The 19,622-nt window shown below is 39.8% G+C and overlaps 1 protein-coding gene across 1 annotated transcript in view; it reads left to right on the top strand.

Annotated features, from left to right (window-relative positions):
- Positions 1-19,622, top strand: part of GPC3 (glypican 3) — a gene marked incomplete at its 5' end in the record, with an annotated part of 396,960 nt that overhangs the window by 260,627 nt on the left and 116,711 nt on the right. The window contains one exon of the mRNA XM_006753133.2: positions 5,740-5,865. Within this exon, the coding sequence (XP_006753196.2) occupies positions 5,740-5,865 (126 nt within the window). The remainder of the gene's footprint in view (positions 1-5,739; positions 5,866-19,622) is intronic.

Below are 19,622 nucleotides of genomic sequence, written 5' to 3' on the forward strand. Positions count from 1 at the left end.
GATACCTCTAGGGAAAAAGAAATTGATAAATGGGTTCTTGGCTGGGTACCCAGATTTATCATCTTGTTTATATTCCTTTTTGAACTTGTTACCCCAAAAGGAAAGAAAGGATAATGAGAAAAATTCCAAAGCCTGCAGACTTGAGTAAGTGGTAGTCAGGCAGGGCTCCTTTGGGTGTTGGAAACATGAGCCTGACCCATAATGCTTCTCATCTTTTTAGTAAAATGAATCCTTAGAGTCTGATGTAGGAGCCATTCTTTCTGAATTCTCTGGCAGAATAAGAAAACAAAACAGCAAGAGAGTGTCCAATTTCATTTAACTCCCTCAAATAGGCATTGTAAACCCTAGGGATTAAGATGATCTCTGGTTAAATGCACTGCCCCCCTGCAATCTGATGTTATTGAAGGGCTTGTTTTGGCAATGTTAGTACCTCTGTAAATTTCTCAGTATGTTCTGCACAGCATTTCACACTGTCCAGTACAATGTATGTGCTGCCAGCACCCCTCAAACCCATGCTCAAACTCCAACCTCTGTGGTTAAAAATATGATAATTGGAAAGGAACCCTATTGTAGCATTCAGTCTGTGGAGGTTGTGAGCAAGCTGTCTGACTGAGTCTGATTATGAGTTGAAAAGCTCATTGCCTTATTAAAAATAACAGCACACAAAGAAATGCAGGATTCCTTTGGTAGCATTCAGAAGTCATCTGTTTGTTTTGTCTGCCCCCAGCTGGGTAGTGTGCAACACACAACTAATCTTAGAAATAACTTAGTTGAATTTAAGGGTGATTTCATATTCAACTGGTGGCCTGTGTATGGGACCCAATGTCCTTTTAAGGTATCAATATTGAAAATATCTATCATCAAATTTAAAGCGGTGAGGATAGGACAAGATGTACAATAATACAATCAGAATAGAAGAAATGAGATTTTCATAGCCCTTTCCAACTCTAATATTTTCAGCATATCTCAGATGTCAGCCTCTTCCTTCTTTGCCCTTTTGAATATCTCTTTCACCATTTCCCTTATGATCTGTTTTCCTTGTCATTTGCATATCCTCCATAAAGTTTGGTAGAATACACAAGCAATATCTTTCCCTTCCTGAACCCCCAAATCTGTAGTTGAATAGTCTATCCTGCATTTATATACCAAGCTTCTGGCCCAACTGCTGACCTGTGAAAAAGTCACACCGTCCCTCCACCCTTGTGAAATTACATCTATGTGTTCCAGTGTCCCCTTCCTGCACTCCTCCTCCTCCCTTTTCCCTCTGACTTGGTCTATAGGGGCAATAGATTAGGTGACACTAGTAAATGACCTAGAAAGAAAAGAACAAAAGCTGATCTCAGCTCCCTGGTCCAAATCAATGCTGACTCGCACTCTCTCTCAGATTGTTGCTCTGGTTTGGCTAGGCAGCTTTGTAAGTTCAATGGTGCTTTCCACCCTCTGAACAAAACAACAAAGTATATCCTGAGTAAATCAATGAGTTTCGAGTCTGGTACAAGTCATTCTGCCCTAAATTGGACTCTACTTCTTTCAACATTTGTCAACACCATCTATATGCTAAGTATTGTGTAAGGATTGGGCTGTGATTAATAGGAGGAGCTCCTCCTAGCCTAGTTTAGCGAACATACACACAAATAAATACTTTTCATACATTAGGAGGAAGTGCCAAAACAGTTATGTACAAAAGTATGGCAGCATTATAGATTGGGAAGTTAGCAGCTCTCCTGTGAGAGTCCAGAAAGGCTTCTTGTAAAAGGTGACTTTTGAGCTGGGCCTTGAAGAACTAGTAGAAATTCAACAGACAGACGAGAGAAAAGGTGTTCCTGTCAAAGGGAGCAGTGTGAGAAAAAATTATTGGCTAATCTTTTGGAAGGTAGGAAATTATAATTTGGGGTCAGACTGTGAAGGTTTCTCTGCAGCAGCATTAAGCATGACCCTGCATCATTTCAGTTATAACTATTTTAGTTTATGTGCTTTTGTGTGTTTTCCATTTTTTAAAGAATAATGAGCTCGCATTACTTTATATTGAGAGAAAAATAACCTTAATGATAAAGGAGAAGTGTTCAGATCTGCAATTTGGGATGAAAGGCTATTTCTACTTTTAGTGATTTCCAATTAGTGCTGCTTTGATGCCTGCCCAAGCAAACCATTGCAAGAATGCAAAGGAAATACCTTCCCCCACAACCCAATACGGCAACTCTTCTCTTGAGGATGGTGGGATCCCTCAAGGGAAGATCATGTGCACTCAGCTGCAATATTTCAAAATGGTTCCTGCATGCAAAGGGGCCCTGTCCTTTAGTTCCACATTTAACACATTGAATGGAAACCTCTATGAAGAGACTCTTTTTTCCTGAGCAGACTGCTGTAAGCAAGTGTTTGGTTTGTCCTAAGTGATATCAATGGGCCCCACTATTTATGTGTCAAATGGTTTGTTTGGCATGTGTGTATTAGAATAAAGTGAAATTGGAATCAAAGAGCATGCCCTTCAATCAAATTATTTTTCCCATCACGGGTAACTAATTGTCCAAACTTTCTATCTTTTTTTTTTCTAGAGACAATTCAGTTAAGCAGACTGCCTTAGTTCATGGGTGGAGATTTTTTTGTAGTCTGTCATGGGTTACTAGCACAAAGAAAAGAAATCTTGACTGAGGCATATATGGGTAATTAGTATGTAACTTAATTTAAAGAAAGATAGTTTCAGCTTTAAAGGAAGAGAGAAATAGAAATATTCAACTTATCTCCTTTAAAAATTGTAAGCATGACAATAGAAAGCGTCATTTAAGAAAACATAAAAATAAAATACATTTAATTCCCATGCCAGAACAAGTTTAGGAAAGAATGACAATAAAGAGGAGAAATGAGAGAGGCTCAGTAAACTCAGTAGGAGGTAAACTACCCCTGTCACTCTCTGCTGCTTTCTGGCTATGGTATCAGAGGACATTATCACCCACCTGTTGTCACTCTCTTTTGAAAAGCTCAGTTTAGAAAGTCTTTCTTCTACCTTGCAAAATAGTATTTCTGGATTTATTTTCAAAAATCAAATTTTCTTTTGGAAACCAAGGTTTATTTTCTCACAGTGTTAGAAGGTTTTGCATGAAGGAATGACCTGCATGTAACACTATACTTGAGGACTCAAAAGCATTGGCCAGTTTGCTAGATGTGCTGGTACCCTGCTCTTTATTCTCCCAAACGTGGGTACTGTCTCATCCCATAGGCCCTGGGAATTATTTGAGAACTGGCATTTATTTCATTATTCTTAGGTTTTTCCTAATAAGATTCACCTTGGATTCTAAGCAGGTTCTAATGGAAATAATATACACTGAGAATAAAAAAAAACTCAGTGAACAAGTCCATCAAGAAGAAAAGGTTATAGCCCAGCTTGTGTTGTTCAGTGGTTGAGCATCGACTCATGCACTAAGAGATCATGTTTGATTCCTGGTCAGAGAACATGCCCAGGTTGTGGACTAGATCCCCGTTAAGGGGACATGCAGGAGGCGGCCAATTGATGTTTCACTCTCACATCAATGTTTCTTTCTCCCTCTCTTCTTTTCTCTCTAAAAATCAATAAAAAATCTTTAAACACACACACACGCACAATATCTTCCCAGGTCCACCTTGTATGTCCTGTGATGATAATAAGTACCCTGTAAAGTAGGATGGTGTTTTATTTCCCCAAGTTACCTTGTTTAATTTTCAAAAAGGTTCTCCTGAGTTCTAGAATTTAATGACCCAGACTGTGGTTACATTATTCACATTCTTTGTGTGTTTTTTTCAACATTTATCTTGTTCCCATCAATTAATATCCTTCCATACTAAAGTATGAGGTGTTTTTTTTTATCGTAGCCCCTCATTCTCTTAATATTTAGATAGACTCTCTCTGAACCCTCAGCAATTTTTTGGTGATCTTTATCATTACCAAAAAATAGTCAAGAGTTAGGAGACTAGGAGATGTTCAGAGTGGTGTTGTTGTTGTTTTATAACTTCTAGGGAAGTCAAATCGGAAGGCTTTTCTATGAGTTCAATTTTTCTTACCATGTGCTATGTTTAGTGAGAGAGTTTGGAGGGAGGAGGAGGCCTAAGGGAAACTCTTTCATTAAAGAGTGAGCCATTGCTTCTTAGAGACTAATGGCCATATTCCATTACCTCATGGAGAGGGGGGAATTACTCAGCCTCAGCCTTTAGTCTTTCAGTTTCCACTCTTGGGGACTGTATTATTACCTTGTAAAACAGAGCATCTCTCCTATTAGCATTAATTGAACCCATCTTTTTCCTCTGTGAGAAGCTATAATGTTGACTTTTATTTTCAGAGCCCTGTATTGAGCCTCTTCACTTTGGAAACTGATGGAGCTCAGCCACCAGAAATTAGCTGTGAGGGGTTTGAGCATAGCAGAAAGCAACTTTTGGGGTATCAGGAGTTATATATATCTCAATAACCTTTCTTGAGTTATTCTGTCCATCACTCTGCCTTTACTGTAATCCGAGCCTTTGTGAAGCTGTGCTGATTATTATAAGTTCTCTGTCTTTTAAATCATTAGTTGAAATGAAATGTTTTATGGTAATAAAATGGAAAATGGCATTAGATACAAGAAAATAATTTCTACCAGTCTCCCTCTTTTGGCCAGATTTGAGAACAACCCCCAAAAGGCCTTTCTGGGCTCAGGACTCCCACCAGTTTCCAAATGAGATTCAGACCTATGGCTCCTCCAGAGACCTATGTATCAGACGAATCCGTTCTTAGCCTGGAGACAGAATTAAATAATTAGTCCACTGCCAGCAAATTCCTTGGCAGAGTCTCCAAAAACTTTGTAGAGACTTAAGATAGACTTGGATATGAAGCACCCTTTAATTTCCTTTCTACCGGGAATATCACTTTAGAAAATAAAAAGTATTTTATTTTTGTTTACCACTGGCTATTTATTGCATAGATATTTTAATACTTCTCTATAAGCATATCTACACCTCTCCAATCTGTAACGTTTTATGTTGTGTGTCCATGTATATCAGTAACAAGAAAATAGGCCAGAAATTTGGTTGAGTATTTATGTGTGTGTGTTCTCTCTCTCTCTCTCTCTCTCTCTCTCTCTCTCTCTCATCTTATCATATATAGCATAAAATCCAAAGCAAATAAATAATAAAATATACTAGAACTCACTCCCTTCTCTCTCCTCCCTCCTCCCATAGGAACTAACCACAATGTACAGACAAAGAAACCTTCCTCCTCTAGCAGTTTCTCTGACTATATTATCAGAATTTCATAGAGCTTATACTGCTATGAGCTCCCTGCAATTCTGATCTGCAACTATTAGCTAGAGCCTACATGGAAGGGGGCCATCTCTAGGGTAATAGCATTGTAAATTACAATCAATGCACTCAATTACACTCAGAAACCAAAATATATGTAGTGCTTCAGTGTGCCTTGTAATCAGCACCTTTGAGAATGTAGGTAACAGCATTCTGAACAAAAAATAGAAGCTGAATATGTGAGAAAACGAATGGTGGAATTAAATCATCATTCTGATAGGAACAGCACCTTATATGGCAGACAACTTTTTTCTCATATAATTTTATTGATTTTTGTAAAAAACAAAATTGTGGCCTTTTAGCCAAGAATGTCTTTAAAACTCATTTATTGCTTTAATCAGCCTGGTAGAGCCTTTCTGTCATGCTGATAAGGAAATTAAACTTTTCTCATACTGGGTTTACTTGCCTCTTATGAACAGATGTTTTGTTTTCTTTCAGGGAACTAATTCAGAAGCTGAAATCGTTCATCGGCTTCTATAGTGCTTTGCCTGGCTACATCTGCAGCCATAGCCCTGTGGCTGAAAACGATACTCTTTGCTGGAATGGACAAGAACTTGTGGAGAGGTAATCTTTTTTGAATGATAAATATAGCAATGTTTGAGGAATAATCATCATACATCCATATCAAGGATAATTATGTCTTCTCTTACTTCCATTAATTTCACAAGAAAAATTTTAGGAAAAACATACATATGAGCATCTATGACATGCCAGATGCTTTCTGTAACTTATAGACCTCAGAATTTACAAACTTGGAAGCACATAGAGAATTATATATTCAATTGTTGGCTTCTTCCAGCTCCTAATTATGTTGGCCCATATTCATTGATTGATTAGAAGAAATCATATTCATACTAATAGCTTTAATTTATTGGAGTTAACTACATATTAAGCACAATAGTAAGTATTTGTCTCTATTAACACTCTTTATCCTTACATCAATCCTGTGAAATAGATACTGTTATTTTTTTCTGCTTTAGTGATGAAGGTGAAGGAAAGAAAAAAGGGGGAAAAGGAGTACTATTTCACTGAGCAATTTTAATGAATTATTTTACCATTTGAGTGTCTGTTAGTATAATCTGTTTTAACATCCATCATCGATGAAGAATGTGCTCATAACTGGAAAGGAAATAATATATATTCATTTATTCAGCAAATATTTACTGAGAACCTTCTAACTGCCAGTCATCTTGCAATGAATGAAACAGGAAAAATTTCCTGTCCTCACAGAGCTTTCATTCTAATGGGCTAATTGGCTTTGCATGTATAAGGAATAGCTTGCAATTAAGGAATTAAATCAGGGAGGCTGAATGCTTAGGACACCACATGGAGTTAAGGAACATGCTTTTAAAAATGTTTGTACAAGTGGTAGCATGTTTTAGAGGATGTACAGAAGAGACCTGAGCTCGAGTTCTGAATCTTTTATGGATTATTAGTTGCTTAATCTAGGGCAAGTGACTTAACCTCTCTGAGCTTTGCTTTCCCCATCTAAAATATGGTATGGTTATATTAGAGCCCCTCTGCCTCTGACAATATGTGTGTTTTTCCTCATTCATTCATTCATTGATTCATTCATACTTTCAACATTTATGCTTTGAGATACTATATGTTAGGCACCAAACTAGGTGCTAGGGATATGATTGGTGCTAGGGATATGAGCGTGAACAAGACAGGCAAGTTACCTGCTTTGAGGAGCGTACATTGTAGTGAAAACCAATATCAGGACATAGGTTAATTAATCATGAAGTTAAATGGAATTAAATAGCAATGTAATGTAATGGACAGAGGAAGGCTTTGAAGTCAGAGGAATTTGAGTTTGCATCTCAGTTCCGCTGTTTACTGTGTGTGGCTTTGGGTGAGTTACTTAGAAAGGCTGAATGTCCTCCTCTTTAAGGGAAGGATATCTCACAGGGTCATTGTAATTGTTAGCTGAGGTCATAAATCTAAATCCCCTAGCAGACTGGTACACACTAGAAGTTCAATTCAGGGTTACTTCTCTTCTTTCTCCCTTCCCCGTCTACCCTCTACCCTCCTCTTCTCAATACAAGGTAAAACACATGCATGAAAATAGCTTGTTTCTCAACTAAGCTATTTTACTGAACTGGGACAGTGAGAAGGAGATGCTAATGAGACTGAGGTTGGATGCCACCCTCTATGAGGCACTGAACTTGCCTGAAGGTACTTTCCTGTAGCAAATTCAAATCAGGCTGGAGGGATTAATGGTCCCAGACAGTCCACTGCACTCTGGAGGAATAGTGTATATTTATCATTCTAAAAGCTCATCAGGTACTAAGTAGAATCGTGAAAATATACCTATTATGACATATTTTTTGAATTGTCAGAATAAAGCATTTGATATTTGGCTTTCTATAAAGTAGATGCTTTAAAACAAGCATAAACTATAGCATTAAAAAGAAAATTCCAAAAAGTCAAATATATGGTTCTTGCATAAACTTGATGAGAAACCATCCTAGTCACTCACCTACTAGTATGTTAGTATGGTGAAAAATGAACAACCCCTGAGTACTAATTTGTTTTAAGCAGCATATCTTCTAATAATTATCTCTTATTAAAAAGGAAATTTTAGTTTACTTTAGTTAACAATATATTTATTTATCAGTGCAATCAATCATCCATTTATTTACTCAATTAACCAATATTTGAGCACCTAATATATATCAAGCACTAATATTGGTTTCTTCACTGTTGTGAATATTGAAAGCAAATGATGCAGTTTTAGTTCATTGCAAAGATCCAGTTTTAGTTCTGACCACGCCTATATTTTGTAAATTAGTGGGATTTTTTAAATTGAATTTTGCTCATATATACTACTTCATGTCCAGTATACTTTTGTGAAGGATGTTGCCCTGTGGGCAAGAAAGTCCTCTTGGTGGAATCCAAAGCCTGTTATATTTGTATGGGTCCAAAGGTAGCTAAATGCACCTATGCGCCATTAAAAGAACCCTGTTGGCTGAAATATTTTTATTTAATATGCTAGCTTCATATATCTTAGGGTATTGAACAAAATAATAAAATAAGTATTATGGTATGGAAAAAAGCTATTATTCCAAACTCCTATTCATATACTTCTGAGAAATATTTTTTAAACAACTTTAATTGTTGATATATATTCTCCAGGAAAGGAAGGAGGGAAGGAAGGAAGGAAGGAGGGAGGAATGGAGGAAGGGAGGGAAGGAAGGAAGGAAGACAACAAAAAGAGGAAGGGAGGAAGAAAGAAAATCAAACATATTTGTAGACAGAATAAGGATAATGTAATCCAGGAAGTAACTCTTTCGTGGTTAGTACCCTCAGGCTATAATTAACTCATACTTAAATTACTGACCTAATGCAATGATGGGACTAGGGAATAGTGTCAAACTAGATTTTTTAGAAATTACTTATCAATATACATTTAATAATATGAAGTTCTATAGCCTGAGGACGTGTGTGCCCTCTATTTGTACCATTTATTGAGGTTAGTTTTGTACTACATGTCTCATCTATATATAGTTAAAACCTTTTCAGAGCTTTTCATTGAATTTCTCATTTAATTTAGTCTTAAGTAACAGTTGCAACTTCATATTGTCAATAGATTGTAACTTTGTTATTTTTATAGGTTAGGTTTGTGTTTATTTGAAAATATTTTTCTTTTAGTCAACAAAATTTATAAAGTTCAAAGATCCTAATAGAGAATGAGACTTGTCAGTGGAGATACCTGATTAAAAAAAATATATTGACACTGAAGAAAATATAAATATCCATATCAGCTATGTTATCAGAGCTATTTATGCCCCCCTACTATGGATGTACAGATCCCTCAACTTTTAAAAAGTTAAATAAGTCATTGTATCTCTAAATAAAGTCATATTTAATATCCTTTTCATTTTTATCTCTTATGAATCCAATCAATAGAAAGATAAATGAGGAGAGGGTCTTCACAGAACTAGTCTCAGGGAGTACCACATAAGCCTATCATTTGTCCTCACCTCCCCACAACCACCCCATATTGGCTTCCAGGATTTAGTCAGAATCTTTGAATTAGCAAGCTTGACTTATATGAAATTTTCTCTTTCATGTAAGCCATTGTATATACTGTGGGCAAAGGTTTCCTATAATTGCCAAAAGCAGAAAATTCTCCAATTTTTGCCTTTGTGAAACTGCAGAGCATTTCAGTTAGAGAATCCCTAAGACCAAGAGAAAAATAAACAACCTATGGAAGTAAGCTAACTGCATTTACCTATAGGCACTGAAATTACCTATATGAAGAATGGACAGTTTAGTAAATACATTCTTAAACACCCTTTTAGAACTGTTAGGCCAAATCCTATATAATAAAGAGCTAATATGCTGTAACTGCTCAGACACTCAACACTGGGGAGAAAGAAATGGGGACCAGCCAGGCCCAAATTAGCTCATGAGAGGAATGGAGACCAGCCAGGCTGTGGCCCGGGAAAGGGACAAGCCGCCCACTCCATGGTCCCAGGCACCAGTGGCTTCACCTGCGCCTGCAGTCCGTGAGAGGGACAAGCCGCCCACCCCGTGGTCCTGGATGCCTGCGGCTGTGGCCGACCAGGGCAAAGCCGGCCCGGGTCCTGGGTGCCTGTGGCCAGCCAGAGGGAGGGAAGCCCAGGTCCTGGGTGCCTGCAGCTGGCCGAAGGAGGGAATCCCGGGTCCCAGGTGCAGGGCAAGGCAGAGGCAGTTAGAGATGATCAGGGCAGCAAGGGAGCAGTTAGGGGCAATCAGGACAGTAGGGGAGCAGTTAGGGGCGATCAGGCAGGCAGGCGGGTGAGTGGTTAGGAGCCAGCAGTCCTAGATTGCAAGGGGCAGTTGGACATCTCCTGAGGGGTCCCACATTAGAGAGGGTACAGGCCAGAATGAGGGACACCCCCCCCCCCTTCAAATCTCGCTCTAATTTTATATGTGAGCCTAGAGAAGTTGTTACTACTTGCTTTCTTCAACTATAAAGGTAAGAATAATAACTACTTGACAGGGTTATGAAGACTAAATTTAGAAAGATGAAAAATAAATATATTGCCTGCAGTCACACCTGGCGCTCACACCTGCTGCCAGCACCCGGTGCTGGTCCTGATCTCTTGGTGCCATCAGTGGGTAGGGAGCGGCAGCTGCCAGCCCTGATCACCCATGAGGGCTTCTCCACTTCCCCCTGCTCCTGAGGGGCGATTGGGGCAGCAGCTGCCACTACCCACCACTAACAATGCAGGCCCCACTCACACCCGCTGCTGGCACCAGCCCCAATTGCTCTGTGTCGTCAGTCGATACGAGTGGGGCCAGGGCTGTGAGCACATGGGAGTGGTGATGGCAGGAGCCGGGCTGCCAGCAGACAAGGGACTGGGGGCCATGGCAGGAGGGGCTGGGTCGGGGCATGGAGGATGGGCCGAGACCTGCTCCTGTGCCCACCACAGCCTCACGGCCCGAAGTTCCTTTCAAGGTGCATGAATTCATGCACTGGGCCCCTAGTATATAGATAATTTAATGAAATTATCATTCTCCTTCTGGATGATTCTGTATGTAAGCCCCATTTAATACTGTATATAAGCCTCATTTTATTGTTTAATTAAGTGTAACTATTTACACCTCTACATGTTAAAAAAAAAAAAAAACCTAGTTGGAGAGAAAAATTGTTTTGCCTTTACATTTAACATCTGACAATTCAGGTTCATTCAACAAAAATTTAGTATTTGTTATATACTACATCCTGTGTGCCATACAGTAATAAGTAGAATCCAGTGCCTATGCCTGCTGAGGAGTTTACAACTTATTGAGAAGGATAAGGGGCGGGGAGATAAACAAGCATCCTTCCTCAACAGTCCAGGGATTTTTCCTCAGAGGCATCACAACAGAGGCTTTACCTGTTTTTATTGAGAGCGCGCACGCGCGTGCGTGCGTGCGTGTGTGTGTGTGTGTGTTTGTGTGTGTGTTTTATAGAGGTGAAATTCACATAACATAAAAATTGACCATTTAAAGTGTACAATTTAATAGCATTTAGTTTATTCACAATATTCTGCAATTATCACTTCTATCTAGTTCCAAGACATTTCATCACTCCAAAGAGAAACCATTTACCCATTATTAATCACTTTCTGTGTTCCCCTTTCTCCAGCCCCTGGCAACCAACAATCTGTTTGTTCTCTGTCTCTGGATTTACCAATTCTGGATTTTTTTATATTCACTTAGCTAATGTTTTGAAGATTCATTCAAGTTGTAGCATGTATTATTACTTCATTACTTTCTTTGGCCAAATAATATTTTGTTGTACAGGTATAACACATTGTTTTCTATGCATTTTTAATGAACCCTGAGCAATTAATGCTCTATCAGGTTTCTTCAACCACCTCTGGATTCAGCATGGCTCTCACCCTTCACTTTGAGGACAGGACAGCCAAACTGTCAGGCCTACCATCCCTATCATACTTGACCACCACCTCTCCTTGACTTGGCCTCAATTCTGTATGTCTTTCTCTATATGTCTTTGCAATTATTCTTCCCTGAGTCTTTTTTTCTCAATTCTACATGTGTGGTTAACTTGCCCCTCCTATAATCAGCACACCTCCTATAGGGGTTTATACTTCCCTCGTGACTTGAAGCTTATCAATTCTGCTTATACAGCTACTTGTACTTTACTTTGTAGCATGATGCTTTAGTTCCCTTTGTGATTCATTCTTAAGCTGATCTTGATTCTCCTCTGTCATGTTACTGAGCTGGATGGGATTGAAAAAAACCACAAAGAGGCAAATTTCAAAGTTGCATGGCAATCATAAAAAAATCATCAAAGTAGTGGGTTTCAGCGCACAATTTTGGGGGGTTTCTGCTCCAGGATGTATTAGCTTTCTCTTATCTGAGTCTCAGTTTCCCCTTATGTATAGTGGAGTTATTAATTTATACCTGAAAGGATTATTGAGAGGATTCAGAGAGATTGTGAAATGCAGGGTATAGTGCCTGGAACACAGTAATCCCTCAAGTAATTGTAGCTATGATTGCTGTTATTCAATAAAACAAGCCACGTAAAAACAGATGTTGTAATTCTTTACTGGAAGATAGATGGAGTTAGGCCTGATTTTAGCTCCCTTCAATGATCCACAGCTTCACCCACTCCCTCATGCAAAACAATAACAACAGCAGCAACAAAACACACACACACACACACACACACCAAAAAAATCAAAATCCCTATATCTGGTCCTGCTCGGTGCAAAATGTGGGCATTTGGATCTACTAGGGATCAAGTGAAAGTTATTTGCGTCTGAGAGTATGTACTGGTTGACCTTCCTCCCTTGAATATCTTGTTTTATAACAAAAAGTTTCAATAGTTCCTCCTAGGACTTCATAGTGATTAACCCAGGCAGTCTTCCGAAATTACTTACATTGTAAGCCAGAATTGGTCTAGTTGAACATCAGATCTAGTTGACCTATGCTCTAAAGTCCTTTCTGTTATCCTTGGGTTAACCTTTGAGGAAAAAGAGAGAAATCATTAAAATCAGTCATGTTTTCCCAATTTTTCAAGCCAATGAATTTTATTCTTTTCTTTGAGTTTAGCTTTGATCCTTGGGTTTGTTACCTTATAATGAAGTTTTTTTTTTCCCCCATGAAGGAAACTTTCTTTTAACTTGTAGCTCCAGGATCACAACTGCTTCCTACTTTTTGCCCATATTTTACTGACCCACATGTCACATGGATTTTAAACCACCCTGGTTTGAACCACTCATTTGCTCATGTTGACCCCTTCCTTTCTTCGAGGAACAGCTTTCAAGCCAAGAGCTGAAATGAGTTCCTGTTCAACAGAAGCCAGAGTAAAAACTATCCTCACCCAAGACGGGTATATATACCAGCTTTGGATTGGAGGGACATGTTGGAGGGGATGGTGCTACACAAAAACTCAGGCCGAAAAGCTAATTTCCAAATATTATTAGAGAGGACTAAAACAAGGACCATCCTGGCTTACCCCTACTTATCCTTAACTCAGTGGCATTTCTTCTGAGGAGCCTGTATCCGCCTGCTCCGTGCCCTAGTCTGGGTTAAAGACCGCCTCAGCATGTAGATATACCTAGCATATCACCAGTGACCCTGTATTACATGTCTGTCACTATTATTCTACTAGTTCCTTCAAGACAAGTACTGTTTATTCTATCTAAATTTACTCATTGTTAGTTTACCTGGAGGAGAGTAGACTCTCCATACATGTTTATTGCATCCAACCGATGAACTGACAAACATACCTGTTGGTAACAAACTTGAATCTAGCATCCCTATCGTATGTCTGTGTGTTTTTGGGCAGGGTACTTAAACTCTGTTTTGTTTTCTCCTGTGAAATTGTGAAATTAATGCCTCCCTTGCATACCTCATAGGGTTGTTGTGAGCTTCTAATAAAAATATATATGAAATATCTTTGAAAATTATGAAACATCTTTCATAACTTCTTAGGTGTTGTTGTAGAAAAGTAGATCAAATACAGAGGGAAGTTCTACTCTGAATAAATGTTGGCTAATTAACACAGCATTACTGGGCTCTCTCTACAAACACGGCCCCATTGGCAGCTTCTTGAGTATCTCTTTCTATGCATCTCTTCAGAAATATTACTTTTTAATTTTTTTTCCTTAAGCAAATCCATCTATCCCCACAAATTCTATTTTTACACAAGTTTGGTCCATATTGCTGAATAAGCCAATTGGCCCTGGATAAGGAAATACATTAATGGCTGGGAGCATCTGTTTAAATTAATGAAAAATCTGAGTGACAGAGCATTTTTAAATAAATCAGTTTTATTACTTTTAAACACATATAATAACAGTGCTGGGAATATAACTTGGAGAAAGCAGCAGTAGAGAATCAAAGCAAACAAATAAGAATCATTGATAATGAGGCTATTGCTGTATGAATATCCTGCTAATGACCATCTTCCTCAAATTGGGTAATACTCCCTTGGAAAATCCTTTTATTTAAGAAACTTTTTTGGTAGGAGATTACCTTTTCATTTTATTTTAACTTCTATCATCATCATCATCATCATTATCATCATCATCAACTTTAATTTTTATAATGCTTTACAGATTACAAACTCTTCTCATATACACCATCTCATTTATTCTTTTTTATCTATCTTTATTGTTGAAAGTATAACAGATGTCCCCCTTTTTTCCCATTGACCCCCTCAACTCACACTCACCCCTCCAAGGCCTTCACCACACCATTGTCTGTGTCCATGGGCTATGCATATATGCATATAAGTACATTTACACTATGGAATACTATGCAGCTGTAAAAAAAGAAGGACCTCTTACCCTTTGAGACAGCATGGAGGGACCTGGATAGTATTATGCTAAGCAAAATAAGCCAGAGAAAGACAAGTAACACATGATCTCACTCATATGTGGAATCTAATTAACAAAATAAACAAAATAGATTCAGAACAAAATAGATCCAGAGATGTAGAAGAATAGAACAGACTGACAAATCTCAGAAGAAAGGTGGGGGTAAAGGGCTGAGTGGGGAGATATTAACCAGAGAAGAACTTTTTTTCTTCATAGACACGAAGAAAGTCTCATCTAACAACAGTGTTCTATGCTCTGGTTATAGCAAATAGTAATTTCCTACAGCAATCAATGGTTCCACTTTGCCAGAGACTTTTCAGTTTGGGCACAGAAAGTCCTACGTCTTAGGAAACCTTTCTATCCCGGCAAAGAGAGATTTGGTCACCTACTGACAGTTATGCCTCTAGCAGCTCATAAATATGTGGAAAAGGTGCATTTGTAGGGGATTTACATTGGAGGCATGAAGGATTACTGGGAGAGCTACAGCTTACCCATTCTGTTGGTTTTTCTACTTTCACTGTTGAACTTCTCTTCCTGAAGCACTCTGATCATTTTTCTTTTCCCTTTGCCCCCACCCCAAATCTGTCTAAGGGTGAAGTGAAACTTCAGAAAGCAGAACTGAAACAGCAGAGGTGGTTAATGACGATAGCAGCTAACATTTCTATGGTGCTTGCCATGTGCCAGGCACAGTGCTAGGCACTTTGTGCACATTAAATAAGTTCATCCTCACAACAGCCTTTTGAGCTGAACATTATTATTATCCCCATTGTACTGATGAAGTTACTTACTAAAAGCCACAGCACTGCTAAGGGAGATGGGGTCCAAACGCAGACAGTCTATGCCAGCCGTGGGCAAACTATGGCCTGTGAGCCGGATCCGGCCCGTTTGAAATGAATAAAACTAAAAAAAAAAAAAAAAAAAAAACAAAACCTTTTATGTAATGATGTTTACTTTGAATTTATATTAGTTCACACAAACACTCCACCCATGCTTTTGTTCCGGCCCTCCGGTCCAGCTTAAGAACCCATTGTGTCCCTCGAGTCAAAAAGTTTGCCCACCCCTGGTCTATGCCCTCTTACCCACTACACTGCCCTGCCTGTGAAATACCTGGCTTGTCTCCTTCATAGGTTCAAAGGTCTCCTGCCTTCTTCCTGTTCTTGATGGGAATCCTGATCTAAGCTTGCCTTCCTCTCTGAAGTCCTGGAATGGAAGTTCTGTCCACGTTTTCCATGGCCTGTGCTACTAAGTCCCCTCCTTTCCTTGGCCTCTTCTTGGTCCAGGTCCACGAAAGTAGCAGTACCTTTCCTGCCTCTCTTACCATGTTTCTCTACTCTCAGATCTTTCCAAGGCTATAAGGTGGCATCCCCTGGGAGAAAGAGCTGATGACCTTTACCCACCTCCAAGGCAAGCCTTTCATTCAAATCTCCTCTACACACATGGCTCTTATAATAAAGTTGTTGCCCGTGTATCCCCTATGGAGCTTTGAAGCTTATGCAAGAAGAAACCTCTTTAGCTCTAGATTAGGGGTCCAGCCTGGGTCCTAGCTCTACCATGGGTTCGTTGTGTGATATTGAGCAAGTCATTATCCTTCAGTCTTTTATTTTATAAATGGATTGAACAAAATGGTCTCTAAAGTTCTTTCCAGCTCTAACAGGCTATGAGATTCTATGACAAGAATATTTGAGGGGGAGAGAGTATGAAAGGAGGAGGAATTCCATAAAACTGACTTGATGACTTTGAAATTCTAGTTCTTTCCTGGATGGCTTCCCAAGCAGTTCAAAGTGAAAGTGATTCAAAAGGAGCCCCAGGGTGTAATCATTCTCATTAGGACAACTATAAGTTCTTTCTTCATTTGACTCCTCAAGGTATCTTTGGGGCTATAGAGGAGCAGATAAGTTGGCTGTTTGACATGTTGTCAGAGTTGTTTTTAGTTTTCGATATTGGAGAGTTTGGGTGAAATTCACATAATTACACCTTAAAGAAAATGTCTGCCCCATAGCACCACATAACCCCAATGGGCTTCTGAGCAAAAGACATAGAATTCAACATCTGTTGCTCCAAATAATATTTGACACAACCACCAGAATGAAAATTAAAAACCCTCTAACCACAGAAATATATCAGTATGGGAAGAGATACATCTAGGGAAGTGCCAAGGGCTGAAGGCAAGTAAGAGAAGAGAAATACAAAGTGGCTGAGGAAAAAAAACTGAGAGAGGGAGACAATTATAAAGGTAACTTTTGATCTAGTTGTCCTTGTGTGCATTGCTGTGAACTTTTAAGTATTTAAGTAGCAGTTTATATTTTACCAAGTGCTTTACAATCACTTTTATTTGGCTTAGTAAAGTTTTCCTGGAATCCCATCTACTTTATGATCACGAGAGTCACTTCTTGTTTGCTTAGCACCTCCATGCACACAGTTTCGCACAATAGGCCACTTGTTCCAGCAGGAGAGCAGGTGCAAAAGGTTGAGGATCTGAGGACACCTGCAGCTACTGGGGCGGTTGGAGTGGGGGTGGTTTACACTTCAGTTCACCTTTTCTTCCCTCTGTTATTCTTTAGTTTTATTTTATGGCTGACAACTAGAGAGCGACAGTGCCAGGTTTGGACCTGCCAAGGGCAGAGCTATTCTGATAGTCAGATACTGGCAGAGGTGAGCACTTTCCCCTGTGTCTCTATGCCAGTTACTCTGCCCATGCCCACGATCACCACTCTGTTCCACAAGGCCGACTTGCTGAGTGTCTTTCCTTCTACCTCATGGCTCTGACTGCAGCCTGGATTCTGGGACTCTAGGAATGATTTTAAGGGAAGACAGCAGAAGTAGCATTTCTACCAATACTCTGCGGACAAGACCTTTAAGTGTTCTTGGGCAAGTCTCACACCTTATTCTTGCCAATCCCTTCTCCTTCCCATCGGCCACCATATGCTGGTGTTCTGAGGGGTCATGATGTAAGATGGTGTGTCTGTAGTTGGGTCTTGAGGTAGTGGAGCTGCATACTCTGAATCACAGGTTTGCAGGGGATTCCAACACAGTTACTAGATGAAGATTTCATTTTCTGAGGACCAGATTTGCCAAAGCCAAAACCAGGATGTAGTTTATGAAGTTCAAACTGAAGATTATGTGCCAGAACATTGGAAAATTCCAGACCTCCAACTACCAGGGTTCTGTGATTGAGCACAGGGCTATGTAGATAATTGATGGGTAAGTACTGAATGGAGAGCATTTGCATTGTTCCTGAAGGAAGACAGAAAATTCTTTCTCTGACCCAAAAAACTGAGATTTGTAATCCTTTAAAAGTTATTGTCTTGACTGTAGCAAATATATCAGGTATGTCAGAGGATTTGTTTTCACAACAGTGACATGTCATTTAGTCAGACCCAAAAATGGGTTCAAGTTTATACTATTAGGAAAGGGTTTGTGATGCAAATCAATATTAATAGCAGGTGTGTAACTTGGAGTAAGCTCAGTGTGGGAACTAGTGATTGGTCTATGGGGATGGCACAGGGGCTGGAAGGAGTGGTGCTTGGGCTGTGGGAACTCACCTGTGTGGCTGGCTTAAGTGGAAAGTGGCCCACCACTTGAATAATGATATTCCCTGGGGCCCAGGGAAGGAACTCTACCATTTTCTAGGTAAGCATTGCTTTACAAAGTGGTGCAATCTAATGGGTGGGACAAAGTGGTAGCTGTCCTTGGCAGGGCCCAGACACAAGTCTAGTAAAAGGTAGGTCCTCAGTCAGTAGAGGCAGTTTTAGGGGAAAGGGCCTCAGCAGAAACAGGCTGACAAGAGCTGGGCAGAGTTTCCACAACCTAAGCTGAACTTTGAGCAAGGCCTTCGGTCTCAGTTGAGTTCAACAGACATTTATTGACTACCTACTGTATTCCAGGCACTAGTAAAGCATAGTAATGACCACAGACAAATGCAAACAGGAACCAGGATAGAGCTCAGGTCATACAGCCTGGGGAAGTTTAGCTGGCAAGTGGAAGTCATGCCTAAACATCTGCAGTTTGCTCCAAAAACATGAAATACTGGTTTCCAGGGCCAAGACTAATTCCAGAGACTGGGCCTGATAGACCAGTCTGCTAAGCTATTGCCTTCCTGCTTTTGTCACCATTGGCTCAGGACATGGGTTTTGAAACATGCAAGTGACCCTGGCTAAGACAAGAGGAGCATCAGAAAACAGTGGCAGGAATTTTGAGCCTTCTTTAAAAGGATTTCAGCAGAACCCATTCATATGAAACAATTTGTCTTTCTCTCATGATCTTGAGTGGTTCACAATGAGGTTCAGTAGGACATGCAAAGCAACGTTTTAGGAGACTTTCCTTGGTGTTGCCACATATATTTGAAATGTGCAAGGAAGAAAATCCACAAGTATTACCTTTCCCTAACTCAGACTTACCTCTCTCACAAATAGTCTTGAGTTGGTGAGGTAGACTTTGAGAGTACTATCTTTCATTTTGAAGATCACTGCAGTAAAGAATGGATGCTTGCCCTAGCCTGTTTTGCTCAGTGGATAGAGCTTTGGCCTGCAGACTGAAGGGTCCCGGGTTCAATTCCGGCCAAGGGCACTTTCCGGGTTGCAAGCTCGATCCCCAGTAGGGGGCGTGCAGAAGGCAGCTGATCAATAATTCTCTCTCATCATTGATGTTTCTATCTTTCTCTCCCTCTCCCTTCCTCTCTGAAATCAATAAAAATAAATAAATAAATAAAATAAGAATGGATGCTTGTTGTGGACCCTATGAGTACCAGAGACAAACAAAGCAGTGTTCTGAAGTGCTCTGAAAAAGTGTGTGGATGTTTTCAAGAGCCATCTAATTCATTACTTGTGGCAGTTATACAAAGTGGAAGCAGAATCCTATATAATAAAAGGGTAATATGCAAATTGTCCCCTCGACCAGGAGTTCTACTGGAGTTTGACCAGGGGGTGGGGACGGCCCCCCCTGCCCCAGGGCCTCTCCCCCCAGCCGGCCTGCCCCTGATCGGCCTCCCTCCACCCT

This window comes from Myotis davidii, unplaced genomic scaffold (genome assembly GCF_000327345.1).
Source record: "Myotis davidii unplaced genomic scaffold, ASM32734v1 scaffold631, whole genome shotgun sequence".
Lineage (NCBI taxonomy): Eukaryota > Metazoa > Chordata > Mammalia > Chiroptera > Vespertilionidae > Myotis > Myotis davidii.